This window comes from Leptonychotes weddellii, chromosome 10 (genome assembly GCF_054177405.1).
Source record: "Leptonychotes weddellii isolate Sample4059 chromosome 10, ASM5417740v2, whole genome shotgun sequence".
Classification (NCBI taxonomy): Eukaryota; Metazoa; Chordata; class Mammalia; order Carnivora; family Phocidae; genus Leptonychotes; species Leptonychotes weddellii.
This window is the reverse complement of record NC_138378.1, coordinates 113,018,459-113,037,568: the sequence shown is the minus strand read 5'-3', so window position 1 is coordinate 113,037,568 and position 19,110 is coordinate 113,018,459. Positions and strand designations below refer to the sequence as shown.

The 19,110-nt window shown below is 39.0% G+C and overlaps 1 protein-coding gene across 5 annotated transcripts in view; it reads right to left on the bottom strand.

Annotated features, from left to right (window-relative positions):
• Positions 1 to 19,110, bottom strand: part of NBAS (NBAS subunit of NRZ tethering complex) — a 310,311-nt gene that overhangs the window by 258,552 nt on the left and 32,649 nt on the right. For all 5 annotated transcript variants that reach the window (XM_081797179.1, XM_081797175.1, XM_081797176.1 and 2 more), the window contains one exon: positions 4,398 to 4,536. In XM_081797179.1, the coding sequence (XP_081653305.1) occupies positions 4,398 to 4,536 (139 nt within the window). The remainder of the gene's footprint in view (positions 1 to 4,397; positions 4,537 to 19,110) is intronic.

Sequence of the window (19,110 nt, the reverse complement as noted above, 5' to 3'; positions counted from 1 at the left end):
TACTAGAAGATAATTTCATCCAACCAAGAGATGACTGGGAACATTTCAACAAAAGAAGTAACAGCATTCTGAAAAAGAAATGGACATCGAAGACTAAAGAAAGGTGAGGATGAGGGTAGAAACTAATGTGCAAATATTACATGTTTTGTCAAAGTAGCAATAACACAATTTAAAAAGGGAAGAGAACAGAAAGGGAAAAAGGAAAATAAACTGATTTTTGTAAAAGCAATTTGTAGGGATTAAAGAATACCAATAGGAGCGCCTGGGTGGTTCAGTCAATTAAGTGTCTGCCTTCGGCTCAGGTCATGATCCCGGGGTCCTGGGATCGAGCCCCACATCGGGCTTCCTGCTCAGCGGGGAGTCTTGCTTCTCCCTCTCCCTTTGCCCCTCCCCCCACTCATGTTTTCTCTCGCTTTCTTGCTCTCTCTCAAATAAATAAAAATCTTTTTTGAAAGAAAGAGAGAGAGAGAGAGAAAGAAGAAAGAAAGAAAGAAAAACTACCAATAGAACTGATAAACTGGTAAAATACTGGAGGGCACTGATAACATCAAAAAGATAGCTTCAGTGAAATGATGGAGGTAAATTCCCACACAAGTGAATTCGAATTCAAGAGAGAAAAGAAAGAAGTGTAAACAAATACAGACAGCTCTCAAACATGTTGAAGAAAGGGAAATAAATGGGGGTGGTAGCAGGATTTAGTGGGGTCTAAATCCCCCGAAACCAAATGAAACAAAATGGTTTTTATGATGGAAAAATAAAAGCATGTTGTATGCTGATAAATCTAATCGACAGCAAAATTCATGAGGCAGGAAAAATATCCTTCAGTAAGCAAGAGTGTGAGATCTGGTGGACAAACAGACCAGCTGGCCTTAGCGGGCACAAGGACAGTTCATCTGTAAAAACAAGAGAAAAGGTACCGTGTACAGACAGAGATGCAGGGAGGGAGTGGGATCTTATGGAAATAGTCCTCCGATTATTTCTATTTTCTGAGGGAAATGGGATTTCTCAGGGAAATAGGATTCCAAAATGCCTGTGTTCTTTCCACAAAAACATCCTTTACCCAAAAGGCAGCAACAGCAATAACATAAAAATTAGTTTTGTTCATTTTTACATATTTTCTAAAATTCTGATCTTAAAAATACACACAGATAATAATAATGAACACTATAGATCATTTTATGGCTTACCAAAGGCCTTCATATACATTAGCTCGTTTGACTGTGGCAAAAGCCTTACTACACAAGTGTAAGTGATAAACTAAGATTCCAATCCCAGACTTCTGACTCCCAAGTCTGGGTTCTTTCCTTTCTCCCAGTTACTGGATTCAAACCTGCTATCTATTACAGCTTATTGCCCTTATTTGTGGACATAGCTATATCCTCCAATACAGTAAAACCCCTTGAGGGATGCTACCTTCCTATTCCTAATACCCAGAGCAGTGATTCAATGTTGAACAAATGAATAGATAAAACTATCTCACATTAATTTGGAAACTTTGGTCAATGCACATATTGAATCTTGCATAGTCTCTTTGTACAACCTAGCAGCCTTGTGAGAGACTAGAATGTATGTGTCAGCAGCATTTTTCATCAATATCCACCCCAACATAACAGCAACCTTAAACAAACACCTTCAATGAGGACAATATCTGCCACCTGACAAAAGGAATTAATCCTGTAATTCAAATTACTTCGAGGCAGGGGCAGGCTATGTAGAATGACAGTAAGTTTAGCGGCAAGACACACTTAAGAGCCACTAATGTAATTAAAATACACTTGCAGCATTTGAAGAAATTAATCATACAGCCAAGCATTCAATTTGCAATTTAATGTTTTTCCCCACTTATTCTGTCAGTGCACAGGCAATTTTCTTCTAAGAGACTGCAATCCCGGAGCTTCAGCTGGAGAAGGAAGGACCATAGCAAATCAGATTCCAATACTTCAGTGAGGAGCAAAGTGAAAGCACAAGAGAATGCAAAGAAGCCAAGGTGAAGAAAGGTTTCATGGTATGTGACCATATTCTGTGACTCTTCCTTTCCCAGACCATTCTGTCACAAACACGCTTGATTATCTGTACTGAAATGGACTTTCCCCGTTTGCCTACTTCATCTCTCCTTGTATTCTCCACACTTACCTGTTTTTTTTCTTTTTTTCCCCTCAACCTTTAATTTTGACAAATTTCATAGCTACAGAGAAGCTGAAGTGAATGTACAACAAAACACCAGTATGCCTTTTGCTTGGGTCCACCAATTATTAATGCTTTGCCACACTTGCTTTATCTCTGTGTGTGTATACATATCTTTTAAATTATGGGTTTTGACTGGGGCGCCTGGCTGGTTCGGTCAGAGGGGCGTGCAACTCTTCATCTTGGGGTTATGCGTTCAAGCCCTGTGGTGGGTGTAGAGATTACTTAAATAAAACTTAAAAACTATGTTTTTAACTAAACCATTTAAAAATAAGTTGCAGACATCACACTTAGATTCAAGAGCCGAAACGGTTTCAAACACTTTCCAAGATTTGCCCTGGTAGATCTCACAGAGAAAACTATAAGCTGGGTATGAATTAAATCAGAAAGAGAAACAGGACTAACTTCCTGCAGAAACGAAATAATATGTTTAATATGTATAAGCAACTCCTACCTCTTTATGAATTATGGGATAATCATCATAGATAAATCTGAGGGTACCACTGATCTGTATATAACTTCCTATGGGGGGCGGGGGAAGGTACTCAACAGAGTCTAGAAGATCCGTTCCACCTGTGTTCCCCTATTTTTAGTCCTGGGGTCTTGGGCTCCGTATCTGTGAGGTGTGGCCACTAACACTCAGTCTGGACTCCTCCCTGCATCCTGCAGAAGAGGCAGTACCTAGAATGGGTAGAGGGATAATGCATGGAAGGAAAAGCACAAAGCACAGTCCTCGACTATAAACTCATGCTGAAATACAAACTGTTAGAAGGTCTAGTAGCATATGAACCACTACGTTGAGCTAATTAAAAAAAAAAAAAAAACTACTTTGTTGGGTTAAATTCACAATCACGTACTTCAAAACATGCCAAAAGCTAAAGAAAAGAAAAAAAAAATGAATGGAAGTTTAGAATAATTGCTTAAGATTTCTTTTTAAAAGTACTTCTTCATTATTTCCTTTTTAACACCAAACCTTTAACCATTCATGGTTTTAGAGGATTATTTTAAAATCAGTGCATTTTAGAACAGAAATAACAGGACAAATACATTCACTACAGGAAAAAACAACATAACACATTCACTTATGTTGTGTTTCCCTTTAATTTCTTGGTTTCTTCCTCACTTGAAACGTATCTGAGCGTCCACTACATGTAAGGCAATGTGCTAAGCACAGGATGCATAACTGTGATCAAGTGCTTGATTTCCTGCAGTTAACATAAGTAAACAATATGTAGGGTGCCAATATGGCAGAGAAATTAGTATTCATCAATATCTCATTTTTCTTGCCTTTCTGGACACACAGAAAAACTATTTCCCAGGCCTGTTGAAGGTAGGAAGGGTCACGTGATTAGTTAGAACACATGAACTGTGAGCACAGGTAATGTTACCTCTGGTTTGAAAAGTTCCACCTCTTAAACCCCTCTTCCCCCTCCTATAAACTGAGGTACTGGAACCTCAAGAGGTCACCAAGCTGCGTGGATTCTTTAATCATCACTTGGAACAAACTGTCCAGGGGAGTCATGGCACCAAGAACAGGCTTTGCCACAAATAAGGAATGAACTGTTACGTGGTAACCCACAGAAATGTCAGAGGAGTTTTCATCTGTTTATCGGACGGTTTTATTATCACAGCAGAACCTAGCCTGTACGGACTATTACAGCACACCAGGTGCTCTGCTACACAGCAAAGGAATGAACGGCTGGGTGAATCATCCAGGTGAACACAGACCAAAATATTAGCAAGTGTACCATGGTGCTAAAGAACTTGAACGGGGGAAACTGTGCTGAAGCTCGTGCTCCGATTCTGCTACTTACAAGCTCGGCAACCCAGGGAAGTTACTTAACTACTCTGTACTCTCCTCATAGACAGGCTAGTAACGATACCTACCTCAAAAAGTCAGTGAGAATTAAGTGAGCTAATATGCACAGCCACTCAAAACAGTTGCCAGCCCATAAAAAGTGCTGAATAAACATTAATGTCTAAATAAGCAAATGCAAGTAATAGGACTACTGTTAGGTTCCTTCTCTAATATCTGCCAATACTGTTAATAAAAATGAGACCAAGTTAAACAAAAAAACACTTTAGATAAATTTGATATTTGAAAGAAGCGCTAAAATTCCACATGAAGTCACTTTCCTCATTTAAGACAAAGTATTTCCTTCTGTCCTGCCTGAGACCTACTCGCAAAGCGAAATGGCGTGACTAATACTTACTGCAGTGACCCGGTCTCCACCATTAGTAACCTGCTTATAATAAGGCGATCCCGAAAGAACTCTCCAGGCAGACAGGCCATAGCGAGAAGCTTTTGATATGCCCACCTCAGCAGTTTCACATCCACCAACCAGCAAAAGTCTAAAAAACACAGAAAAATAAAAAGAACTGATAAATTGCAGTCTGAATAAGAGGACATCAAAACAAGGAGAGCAGAAACAGTCACCTTCACAAAGAAAACTAAAGTAGAATTACTATATACTAAACCTAAAAGTTCAACATTTTAGAAGAAACCACCAAAAGAAAAGCAGATGGTTTTTCAATTAGAATTTCACCTTCACTTATACAGAGGAAGGCTTAAACATTCAAGCACCTGAAATCCGGATGGGAATTCTAAGAAGAGTAAAAAGGTTTTAAGGTTGACCACTGAACAGTGAAGAAACTGTATCAACACCAGTAAACTTTAACACACAGGTCTGTCACCACATCCAGGTATACACACTTATAGATGTTAGCAAGGACAGCTGGGAGCGCCCTGGATAGGACAGAACTCTACAGTCTAACTACACTGAAACAAGACTATGTAGTAGTTTAGATGTGCATTATGATCTGCTTACTTTACTGTTTGTTCTACTTCATTAGCAATTAGAGGTAAGGTACCAACAGAGCGAACAGTCTAACATATACTAAAAGTTCAAAGCCTGTGTGACGCTACACAAACTAAGTAGATTAATAATAAAACCCAGTCATGATTTTTTATTGAGGTATAAATGATACATAACATTATATTAGTTCAGGTGTATGACATAATAATTCAAAATTTGTATATATTGTGAAATGATCCCCACAATAAGTCTAGTTAATATCCGTCCCATACATAGTTACAAAAAAAATTTTATTTTCTTGTGATGAAAGCTTTTAAGATCTACTCTCTTAGAAATTTTGAAATCCATGGGGTGCCTGGGTGGCTCAGTTGGTTAAGCGACTGCCTTCGGCTCAGGTCATGATCCTGGAGTCCTGGGATCGAGTCCCGCATCGGGCTCCCTGCTCAGCAGGGAGTCTGCTTCTCTCTCTGACCCTCCCCCCTCTCATGCTCTCTCTCTCTCTCATTCTCTCAAATAAAATCTTTAAAAAAAAAAAAAAGAAATTTTGAAATACGCAACACAGTATTTTTAACTAGAGTCACCACAAACAGTCATGATTTTTAAAGTCATGTTCACCAAATCTGGCAGGGAACTATATAATAGATATTATAATCATCTGTCTAAAAAAGAGAAAAGTTTGAAAGTAAAGTTCTGATATATTAAAGGAAGCACTACAATTACCAGTGAATTATTTTTGTTCCCAATGACAATAAGGCAATATAGTAAGAGAAGAGCTAGGCCACGGGTTTCATGGGTCTTGTGCATATAATGTGCCCCTAACGGGAATTATCACTGTCCCAAATGGCGGAAAACAATTATCAAGCTCCTTTTAAAGCAAAACACATAGTATTGTTATCACCATGCTCCCATTTTATCAGAAAGAAGATGCATTCGATCACACAAATCAGTCGTTACCTTTTTCTAGACCATGCTCATGGTAAAATCAAAACTTAAAAAACTTCAGTTTCTGCATAGAAATTGGAAGGTAAAAGAAAACAACACTTCGTAAGGCTCTCTAGTGTTGGCATATCAAAAGGATTTACTTAAAAGTAATCCAAAACAGGTGGGTGGAGGAATAGCTGGGGATATCTATGAAACAAGATTGGCCACGAAATGATTGTTGAAACTGAATGACAGGCACAAAGGAGTCAATATACTATCGTCTCTATGAACAGGCTTCAAATATTCCACAAAGAAATTTTTTTTCAAAAGTCAATTTGTTTAAACACACACACACACACAACTCCGGAAGCACCTGGCTTGGCTCAATTGGTGGAGCATGCATGCAACTCTTGATCTTGGGGTCATGAGTTCAAGCCCCACATTGGGCATAGAGATTACTTAAAAAAAAAAAAAAAAGTCCTCTGAATAAATAGAAGAAAACAGGCAATTTTGAATATCTACATTTCTGAATTTAATCTCAATGGTTTTTCAAACAGGAAATATGTGATTCATAAAGCATATCTTTAAAAATCAGTAACCTATAATTATAGTAAAAATAAAAACACTGTTAGAGAATTCAACAAATCCCTAAAAGGCCAGGATAAAGCAGATCCTGATAACTAATTTTCCTCGGCTCAATGTACAACATATATATTTATATTAACAGTATAATTCCTTTCTCAAGGGACTGGACATTATTTTTTAATCTGCACTACCATGTCAAGGAGGGGACATATCTAATTTTCAGATTAAAAAAGTATATGTAGCTTTTGGCTTTTGGTTTGGCAGAAGTAAATGTGCAACTCTCTGCAGTCATCCAGAATCCGGGTCCAGCCCCCCATGCCACCTAAGTTTGATCCCAATGAGATACACCTGAGGTGCCCCCGTGGCAAAGTCGGTGCCACGTCTGTCCTGGCCCCCAAGATCGGCCCCCTGAGTTTGTCTCCAAAGAAGTTGGTGATAACATTGCTAGTTATCAACTAGTAATTAGAAGGGTCTAAGGATGACAATGAAACGGACAGTTCAGAACAGACAGGCCCAGACTGAAATGGTACCTTGTGTCTCTGCCCTGATTATCAAAGCCCTCAAGGAACTACCGAGAGACAGAAAGAAGTAGAAAAACAGTAGCACAGCGGAAATATCACTTTTGATGAGACTGTCAACACTGCCCAACTGATGCGGCACCACTCCTTAGCCAGAGAACTCTCTGGAACCATTAAAGAGGTCTGGAAACTGCCCAATCTGTGGGCTGCAATGTTGATGGTCAGCACCCTCATGACATCCATAGATGACATCAACAGTGTGCAGTGGAATGTCCCACTAGTTAAGAACTACAAAGGAAAATATTTCAATAAAGGATTATTTGACCAAAAAATACATACACATATGTATACGTACATACATACATAGGTATAGAACTAAGTTGCCTAACTACTGAAGGAGATACAAAGCTAACCAAAATTTCAGATTTTTTATCCCTTGGTCTTAACACTAGAATACACTGCCTCTCTCTGATTTTTGATAAATATCATAGACAGCCATGCACACATCAAATTGGTTACATGACAAACTCCATCAAGAACAAAAGAGATTCGATATCTGCTTCCAAACAATCTTTCCTCCATTAATGCCCAATTAAGGAGTAAGTGGAAAAAGAGGCAGAATGATGGCACTAATCATGTACTGTCCTCACTAGATGGTAAAATGATGTAACTTGAATGAAAACAGTCAATGAAAGAGAGGGGAGAGAAGTCCAAGACCCAGCACTGTACACAGAGTAAATGTTTCCTGAATGACTGAATTTAAAACTCCAACTTTCTCCTTAAGTAGCACAGTGAAGGGTGCTAGAGCAACTCTACTTCCCCCGCCTGTCCCCATGCTTGCTAAGTTTCACCAGTAAGTACAAGAAGATGAGGCAGGGAGAAGGGGAAAGGTCATGGCCACAGGGGTGGGCAGAAATGGGGGAAGGGGGTGATTCACTGATAAAGACCACACTAAACAATGTTAAGCCGATATCTGGTAAACCAAAGTATTAGGGAAAAAATTTCAAAATGTTTGTGAGAGACTAAGAGCCATGAATAAAAAGAGAAAAATACCATGCTCTTTGACAAACTCCCAACACTTTAAAGATGTCAATTCTTCTTAATCTATAAATTGAATGCAATTTCAAATAAAATCCCCAACAGAATTTTTCGTGGAACTGAAACTGATGTGACAGAACTAGACAAATCTAAAATTTACATGGGCGGGTAGCAGGTCTAAGAAAAGCCAACTCCATTCACACTGATAATCTTTCCCTTTATGAGTTGTGCTTTGTGCATCTTGACCTGCAAATACTTCCCTACCCTCGTGTCATTAAGACATTCTCCTCCCAATTTCACCATATTAAAATCTAAAATTTCTATCCATACAAAGATAAATCACACACCAGGAGAGTACATGAAAGTAACAGTATTAGCAAACAATTTATATAGATCTTCCACAATCAGCCCAAAAGAAAAACGGACAAAGAATTAAGCAAGTCACAAAAAGAGAAATCCAGAAGTTAATAATGCAGATTAAAACAATATAGATTTAGGGGCATCTGGCTGGCTCAGTCTGTACAGCATGTGACTCTTGATCTTGGCACTGTGAGTTCGAGCCCCATGTTGGGCATAGAGTTTATGTTTAAAAAAAAAAATCAGTAAAACAATACAGAGTATGTTTAAGGACACAGTTTCTCTTAAAAAGTACTGGTGAAATTGCAAATTGGAGCAATCATCTTGGAGAATGATACGACAATACCTAACAAACACATACACCTAACTATTCTAAGGAACTGTTAGAGAAATTCTTGTATGGGTATATTTATCTCTTGGTAAAAGAGTATTTCATGCAGCACTATTTACAATGCAGGAAAATAAGAAGTATTTTAAATGTTTACAAGGGATGGATAAATTCAGTAAGTTGTTCAGGGAAACATGCAATGTAACTACAATAGGTAGATGACAGATAGATGATAGCTAGATAGATGATAGGGAAGGTCACAACAAAATCATGACACAAAGCAATGGAAGTAGGAAGTTTTGTTTGTACTACTGTCTTTTATTCATGTATGTGTATGTACACACACCCACACACCTTAAGATTTTAAGAAAATCTTAATATTTGTTAATTCTGAGTAGTAGGTACCCAGGTGTTCATTACATCATTCTCTCTTTAGCTTAAAAAGAGTAACACCAAGATAGAGCATCCCAAATTATGTACATAAATTTTTCCAGTTAATGAAGTCCAGGAGAGAAAATTCAGTAAATTGGCTCTAACATAACACCAACCCACAAGTCTAGCCAAATACTGAAAATAAAATTAGCATATCATTTACTTTGTGACATTTTGAGGTTGTTTACACATTAATGGTTATAGCTTAAGCATTTTGTGATTTACTCCTGAAAGGACTGTTAGATTTTTGCAGAAAGTAAGCCCACAAACAGACATACTGTAGAAAATAACTTATATCATTAATGTTGTTCTGTTGCAGTAATTTCCTCCATCCAGAATACTGACATGCAGAGAGAGAGGGCGATTACCTTGCCCAATAATCTTTGACCTCAAAATTTTGTGGAAAATAGGAAAATCTTGGGTCTTAGATTCCAATACCTCTGCAACAAATGTTATCTCAAGAAATGCCCTGCATCCCATCAATATTTGCTAAATGCAAATTGTGTGCTAAGCAATGAAGAATATGCTAAGCAACTGAAGAAGCTTCTTAATAAACCATTTATAATTCTTCTTGTCATCAATTTACAGTGTCACATTTAGCTTTCCCAGTTCATCAGGATCAAGCACGGTGTGGTGCTTAGGGGCACACTTTCTGTCCCTACCTTCCTTTCCTCGGATGGCCTTGGGGATAATATTGACACAAAGGAATGAAAACGAGCACAGTCCACTCCAGGGGAAAGGACACAAGCCACTACTGCACAGGACCTCTTCAATGACCTTGGAGTTAGGTACAAAGACAGCCCAAAGGGCAGATAAATAAACTGCATGGAGGAAGAAACCAAGGAAGGCTTCACTGGCTTAAAATCAGCAGAAAAGTTTACCCTTTAAACAATTTCCCAGACAGATAAAGGGATCAGGTAAAGAGCATCCTAAGCAAAGGGAACTCGATGTCAAAGAACAGACTCTAGTTTATAAAATGGTGTGCTTGGAGAACAATAAACACAGTGCGTGCTTCTAGCCTATAAAAGAAAAGCAGGAGGAGCGGGACACAAAGTTCCAAGCGGGCCTTAACATTACAAAACAGTTTGTCTTGCTCCCTTCTTGGGCACTTATCACCTTCTCCCTCTATACTGGGACAGTTGTTTAAATCATGCCTCCATTAGCAAACTTGGAGCCACTTGGGCACAGAGATTCTATCTGTATTCTTCACAGCGTTTACCACAATTGTTCCACTCAAGAAACTTCTATCCGCGTGCTACGTGCAAAGCACTACGGGGCACAAAGATAAATAAGACACAGTCCTTGTCCTTGGCTTAACCTCCCCAGGCTTCAGCTCTCCCACCTGAGAAATGAAGGGGCTGAGCCAAATGATAGATGAACCTCTTTTCCAGCTCTGACAGTCTAAGAGTCTAAAACTCAAAGCAGGAACACAGGGATCAGACAACAAAAATAAACTGTGACTGATGGAGCCAAAAACACAAGAAGGGGTGAATTAAATGAGCAGGAGTAAAGGCAGAGGCCGGAGCAGAACAAAGGGCAGTGACAGGGGTGGTCAAGGCCATCTGAGGAAAGGGAGGTAGGGAGAGAATGTGTGTCCCTAAGCACCACACATGTGATCCTGAGAATGGGACACTACAAATTATTTCCAAGAAGAATTACAAATGGTTTAAGAAGGCTCTTCAATCTAATAATTGTTGGAAGAATCTGCCATCTAGTGGCTCAAAACTTCTTAAAGCTGAGGAAAGAAGGAAGTTTGAAATACAAGGAAACACCTGTATACGCTCTGTCCAATGACCGCTGGGGTTGCAGCATACAACCCGCAGAAAGGGAAGAAAGAAAAGAAACTACAGGTCTCAAAATTAAGAAGTGCCTAAGGTTGTGCCCATCAAAATAAGGGCTCAAAAACTGTTACATACTATTTCACAGCTAGAAGACAGTGTTCTCTTGGGATAATGGAAACTGTTCCCCCATTTTAATTCATTTTTAGTCTATCTTATACATTCTTTCTTTCAAAAATCTTACCACTTCAAATTTTAAAATTCTGCTCATGTCTATTTATTAGATATAGGAAGAAAACATACATAATCGTGACTCTCTACATCAGTGGTTCTCAAACACACATATGCATCAGAATCAGCTACAGTGCTTGTAAAAGCAGAAAGCTGGGCCACTCCTCCAGAGGTCTAACTCAGCAGGCCTAGGATGGAGTCCAACAGTCCCCATTTCTTTTTTTGTTTGTTTTGTTTTTTGTTTTTTTTAAGATTTTATTTATTTATTTGACAGCGAGAGAGGGAACACAAGCAGGGCGAGTGGGAGAGGGAGAAGCAGGCTTCCCGCGGAGCAGGGAGCCCGATGCGGGGCTCGATCCCAGGACCCTGAGATCATGACCTGAGCCGAAGGCAGACGCTTAACGACTGAGCCACCCAGGCGCCCTGAAGAGTCCCCATTTCTGACAATCTCTCCCAGTGATTCTGATGCTGCCAGTACAGAGCCCACATAAGAGCGCAGCTTTACATTATGCCTGAATCTATAATCTGAGCTTTGGAGGACACAGCTCACTAGAAATCAAATCATGAAGCATGACACTATTTAGTCAACACAACTTAAGAATGACCACAGAAAACTGATTTTAATGAATGGTTAGTTGTTAAAGGCAAAACAATGAAGATTTTTCTTGGATGGGAAAAGACTGCTTAGTTTAGTAATAAAAATCATCACATTTTTCTAGCAATTTAATAACTGTACATTTAAAACTGAGTGGTACTTGGTTATAAACTCCTTAAAATACAATCTAGAAATTAGAACCAAGGGGTGCAAGGAAATCTATATATAAAGTTCAGTACTCTTTATTTTCTATCTTCTAAGCAGAATTGAACCCATACTCAGCGGGTTGGCTGGCATAGAATAGAGGTCAGCAAACATTTTCTATAAAAAAGAAGAGAATAGGGGCATCTGGGTGGCTCAGTCGGTTAAGCGTCTGCCTTTGGCTCAGGTCATGATCCCAGAGCCCTGGGATCAAGTCCCACATCAGTCTCCCTGCTCGGTGGGGAGCCTGCTTCTCCCTCTCCCTCTGTCGCTCCCCCCGCCCCCCGCTTGTGCTCGCTCACTTTGTCAAACAAATAAAACCTTTAAAAAAAAAAAACAGAAAACACATATTTTAAGGTCTGTGGGCCATACAGCCTCTTTCACAACTACTCTGTCACAGTACAAAAAAGCATAGATAATATATATATTTTTTAAGTGTGACCAAGTTCTAATAGAATTATATTTGTGGACACTGAAATTTGAATTTCATATAGTTTTCATGGGCCATAAAATATTCTTTTTTTTCCCCAAACATTTAAAAAAACGTTAAAATCCATCCTTGGTTCACAGGCTTACACAGAAACAGGTCAGATTTGGCCCACAGGCCACAGTTTTCCAAACCCAGGTACAGAGAAAAGCCTACTGAGCATGAGTATCAGAAGACATGAGCTTACCACATAATAGTCATATCATCTTAGGAAAGTCTCTTAACCTCTCAGAGCTTAGTTTCTCCATCTACACAAGAGCAGTTAGGATACCATCTTATTGAATTGTGAAGACTGAGATTCAGTAAGTATCTGGTAATCAGCAAAGACTCTAAAAATTTTCAATTATAACATTAATAACTTCAGGTTAAGTCAATTCAATGTCAATTTAAGAAGTGGCTAAATTTTGCAAGGTACTGTGCTAGCAGTGTAAGAAATGCTGTGTAAGGAAACCAAATTTTCCCTGCCCCAAAGGAATTTATAGTCCCATAGGTTAAATGAGACTGTAATTTCATCTAAGAAAGGTTTGAAAAAAACTGCTTCAGGCCTTCCATTCATACAGTTCTTCAGCCTGAGCTCTTACATTTTAATTCTTCCAAATTCGGGCTTTCATTCATTTACTCAATATTTATTGAGCACCCTATGCACCAGGCTACATTCTAAACACTGAAAATAGAGCTATGAATAACACAAAGTTCCTGCCCTCGTGAAGTTTACATTCCAGTCCATCAGTACTGCTTTTTCCTTTTTTCATGTTTTGACAAAGCCAAGTAAATGTTAACAACTGAACCAAAATTTATTGATATTCCAGCCAAAGCACTGCAATCAGCACTGACAATCATGCTAAGACAAGGTACAGATAAATGAGAGGAAGTTAAGAAAAAAAAGGAAAAATGAAAAGTACAAATATCTTGAAGAACAAAAGCATTCTGATCTATATTTTGGTATAAAAATAGTAATTACTGCTTAAGAGCTTGATGAAACTTACCAATAAAACTATCTACGCCTTTATTGTTAAAAAAAAAAAAAAGGCATTTTAGGAAATATAAGAATGTATATAGGTCTAGAGTTATCCAGAACAGGAGTCAGTAAACTACAGACCTGGGCACCCAGCACTTCTCAATCCAGTATTCTAAGCAGCCATAACCTATGGAAAGGAGGTGACTCGTCAAATTAGAAATCTAGCATTAGTCCTATGCTTCATTAGGGCAACTTCAAAAGCAAGGATATCTTTTTATTCACTTTATTTAATCTTTCAAAGTCTTAGCACAGGCTTCTCAAGTGGGGGAATCAGAATCCCCTATAGAGCCTTTTAACAAACAGATGCTACAATCTCATCCTATACCTTACTTGATCAAGCCTTTAACAGTACAACCTAGGTATGCATATTTTAAAACTTTTTTTCCAATGGGTGATTCTGGTGTCCATACCTTGTTAAGAACCACAAGCCTGGTAAGCAGAATGTTCATAAAAATACTAATTAACAAGTTAATTTAGATTTCCCAGAGGTCTTTGACCCTGTTTCCTTCCCTCAACCCACAGCTGATGCCAACAATCATCTGAAGACTTCATTGCCTCCTAATCCTCAGGATGGATTTAAGCAACACCACTGCAAAAGCCTAGTATGTTCAGCATCCGCCCATCTGATCCATTCCAGGTCTACCTTGGATCCTGATTTCAGAACTACCCAGGTTCTGAAACCAAATTCATCTTCAACTCAATTAGTTCAATTATTAAAATCTTTCTCAAACTTGTCTTCCCAGGAAAAGAAGTTTGGTCTTTGAACCCTTACTGTGGCCCACCAAGTATCTCCGACAATGGGTCTGTCTCTAATGCCTGCTACTAAACTCCCTACCGCAGTTTTCCTCTGTTAAACGCTGTCTGTGGTCTATACCAGACCTCGTAGATACTTGAGCAGTTTACTAAAACCATACACTGTCTGTGCCCGGCGCAATGCCAGCAAATGAGTTCAGAAAGAATGACTTAACCTTGAAATTACACAGCTAATAAGCAGAACCAAGAACAGAATTCAGATCTCCTGTCCCCTAAGCCAGTACACATTCTATTAGGTCAGAAACATATTTTTTTAATTTTCTATTTGTCCATAACACATAATTAAACATCACTCCTTCGTTCCTATAAAATGAGCTAAAGATAACTCAAGAGTCGTCTTTCAGCTCTCTACTCCCAAAGGGAACGCACAATAGCTAGCATCATTCCAGGCAGAAGAAAAAATTCAATCTGGCCCAAGTTACTTCCTAAAATTGCATGTCCGTAAATCTTTGCAGAGGAATTGTAGAGTAGTCCTTATAACTGGAGGGTGGGGGGTATAAACAAAGTACAAAATACCTTGCCTAAGATGAATGAACTGCACTGACATATAAAGTTACATCCAGCTGGGTAATAGGCAGATTTGTTATACTGGTCACTGAATTTCTGTGTGGGCTTGAACATTTCCATAATAAAAATTTTTTAAAGAAAAAATAAAGTTATATCAAATTAAACTACAATCAAACACTCTGGAAAAAAAGATGAGGGGAGAGGGGAAGGGGGATCAGTTGATTGATTTATCAGCTGAACAGAGTAAAAAATTTATAAAGGTCTGCAAAGGTCTATTTATATGTAACTGTAACATAAGGGAATGAGCCCCTCCTATCAAAGAATCTTTAAACACAGAAGTCTTTGACTTAAAAGACAGCCAGATGGGAAGGGCTAAGGACCAAGATACTTCTGAGTCACACATAACTACCTATCTGTAACATCTTCTGGATGAAAACAGATCACAGGATGTGGCCAACAATCTCCACTTCCCTGTCTCCCCAAAAGAAATCCCTATAAAACCAAAAAATTTAGTCTGTGAAGCTCGGAAGGCCCTTATTCACACCAAGAGCTTTGACCTCTATGAGATAATGCAGCTCTCTCTACAGACAATAGCACCCTTCATTTCTCCTCAAAAAACTGACCTGAACTTAGAAAAAGGAGAATTTTCTCATGCTGGAGAAATGAGAAATTGGGAGGCAAAATGAAAAACTCCTTAATATAAGGTCAACTCAATTACTGACACTCACACTTCTCAGGTACAAGGCTGCACATTAGTCTCTCAAATGCCAATAGCCCCTACATTATCAAAGGCCAAATGCAGTCTCTCACTGCAGTGGCAGATAATCAGCAATGATCATTAACTACAGTACTCTCTTTCCTTTTCTAGAAGGAATCCTTCATAAAATTATTAATCTTATCTAGTTAGGGTTTATGAAAAATATCTCAATGCAAGTTACATGTAACTGGTCCTCCAGCTGTCAAGAGAGCATATCTTTTCACTTAACCATGCCCTGATTCTCACAGAATACGTATGACCTTAGGAACCAGAAAGATGGGCAATGTTACAGCAATGTAATGGCTGTGAAAATCCACTGACTGGCTTCCAAATGCATCTCATAGATCTTAACAGAAGTTATACCTCACAGTAGGAGAATAAAATTTGCCTAAGCCCTTGGATAAACCTTTAAGGTAGAAACTCTCAACACTACCCCCTCCACAGGATCGAATTTAAACATCTGTGGCACCCATGTACCTCTCCCTAGACAAAAGTGATGTATTAAGAAGAGACTGTGGCCTTCAGCATACTCCACTGCACCCCTTCCCCTTCTATCCCCAAGACTGTTTTCCTTCCATTCTGTTGCAGGGAACTTATCATCCTGTCACTTGAGAGCTCTTTCGCACAACAAACATTTTTGATTTCTACCACTAAGTACTAGCTATTTTATTTGGACTGCTGCCTTTACCCCCGTGAGGATAAAGGGCTCACGTATTTAAAATGGCTACAATTTTGTTTCGGGGAAACCAGAAACCCACAGGAGATGAGTCAAGTCAATATACATAAAGCATAGCCCTTTAACACTGCAGCATGCCAGTACTTACTGGTATTCCTCAGTCTCCCCTGAAAATGAACAGCTTTCTAGAGACCACGTTCCATTTTACCCTCTGAATCTCCCCCAGATTAGCAGCAGCTCCAAATGATGCATCAATTACTAACTACTCTTCAACCAGAGTCCTTTGTAATCTGATTGTAACCTATTTTAAGGCAACCACAGCTTATTATTCCCTATAAATGTTGTCTCAAGTTCTTTCTGTACAAACTGTACTTGCCCTAAAACAGCTGATTGAGAGAAAAAAAATTTTGTCATTATCCAAATGTTTGGATTCTCCCTTTGCACAACCATGACATAATTAGTCATGGTTCTTCTCCACAGACAGTATGAGTATCTTTCTTAACATAAAGCTGAGTATTTTTCTTAATATAAAAAATGTTCAAGAGAAGGCCTGAGTAGGATTTTTTTTCTTTCTTATTCATTCATTATTTATTACAGTTTTACTGAGATAGGATTTACATTCCATTAAACTCACCGGCATGAGAGAAAGTTAGGGCTAATGGAAATACCCTAAACTGATGTAGTGCATAACTGCACAATTATAAACATTTACTAAAAAAAAAAAAAATCACTGAATTATACACTTAAGATCAGTATCAAAAAGTCATCAAGGATTCTGGGCATGGGTGGCTTCTCAAAAGGGTCAGAGAAAGAATGCATACTCTCTATTGTTTGTCACTGCTGTGATGTAAATTAGAGTCTAAAAGAAGTTACCTTCAAACACTCTTTGTGTAGTTATCAAGGAACTGTTGGACATTTAAAGTGGACTATGTCCGATTTTGCTTGTAGAGATTCACAATGAAATTAAAAACCAAACCTTAAAAAAAAAAAAGCTATACTGATGGAAACAATGTCATTTATAAAACACAGACAAAGTCTTCTATTTGAACTTAACTCACACTGAGTGCCCTTCTCTGTGAACAGGACTCCCAATATCGGCTGCAGACTGCTAGAGGGGAAGCACTACATGCGCATCTCCACCCCTGAGCATACAGTACTACAGCTGACTTCAGTCCCCTCTGAGAATGCAGAGAAGGTAAGAAATTCCTCTTAGTTGTAATCAAGGTGCAATCTAAGCCAAAATTAACAGAGAATACTAAGAACAGAAAATACTAAAAACAGCAGGGAGGTCTTGGGGTGGGTCTCAAAGGGGAGCAGGACCAGAAGAGGAGAGAGTGTGGTGGGGGAGGGGAATAAAATACATTCATTAGGCAGTAAGGACATGTAAAGAAGGAAATTGGTCAAAATTAGAAAATCCACAGAGTTAATCTGAAGCTGCTCCATTAATTTTTGTTTCTTATTACCCAGTTTACCACCTCGATTTCTCTTCTTCAACGGTGCTTGCAGCATCAGACAAAACAATGAATTTCATAAAACCTTGAGTTTGTACATTACCATCTATTCCAACTACACTCTGGCTGATTTATTTCACATTTATAAGATCCTTGTAGATGATAAATATCACAGGCTCACATTACTAGAGTAACCAAAAATAAATACAAATGTGATGAGTATTTCAGCTTCTTTCATTTAAAAAAGACTGCATAATGGAAAAAATAAACAACCTAGCAATATTTTTGTCAGGCACAACAGGGCATTTACACATACCCCTTGCTTTGTAACAGTTTTCATTCAGAAACCTTAATGCAGTCATCCATCTCCAAGTTGACTGCTATCAAGAATTTCCGTGATTGCAGAACCAAGAACAGGCCTTCCTTCTGTGGTGTGATTAACACTCTAACTGGAAATATAGGATCCATTCACCAAAATAGAAAAAAATTAGGTATGATGTCCACCTAAGTAGTGTCCAAAATGTTACACAAACTGAGAATAGCAAATCTACATAAGAAAGCAAATAGGCTCTCGTTGCCTGTGTCCTTAACTAGGACACTATCAGCTAGGAGTCACCTAGCCTCTAGTCTCTCCCAGCTGAATCAACATTCTTGCAAGCATAGATGATCCTATTTTCCCTTCTCAAAAATTTGAGTTCCCTAAAGAACAAGCTGCCACTCAAGCTCCCCATTATCTGACTTCAACTTGCCTTCCCAAGACCCCATGTCCCACCACGTCTCTCCCCCTGCCACATACACCCTACAGTGTCAGCCAAACTACACCACCTGCAATTTCCCCAAAGTACACTGTGTCTTCCTTCCTCTTGTCACTGTTCACACTGTCACTTTGCCTGGAATAGCCATCATGCCCAGATTGTAGCCATTCTCCAAAGCAAGTGCAAGGCCTGCCATACTTCCCTGATCTTTCGAGGAAGGAAGATCTCCTTCATCTGGATCCCCACATCACCATACCTGCACCCTCTTAAGAGCCTTACATATTTCTAGCCTGCATTCCAGTACACACACACACACACACACACACACACACACTATAAACACACATGTGTTTGTACACACTTTTAAACAGAGAAAATGTATGTCAGACATTAGAAATATATATATTAGATATACATGCACATATATACGTATATGTATGTGTGTATATTATTTTCCATTAAAGAATATAAGGCCACGGGGTGCCTGGGTGGCTCAGTCGTTAAGCGTCTGCCTTCAGCTCAGGTCATGATCCCAGGCTCCTGGGATGGAGTCCCACATCGGGCTCCCTGCTCAGCGGGAAGCCTGCTTCTCCCTCTCCCACTCCCCCTGCTTGTGTTCCCTCTCTCGCTGTCCCTCTGTCAAATAAACAAATAAACTCTTT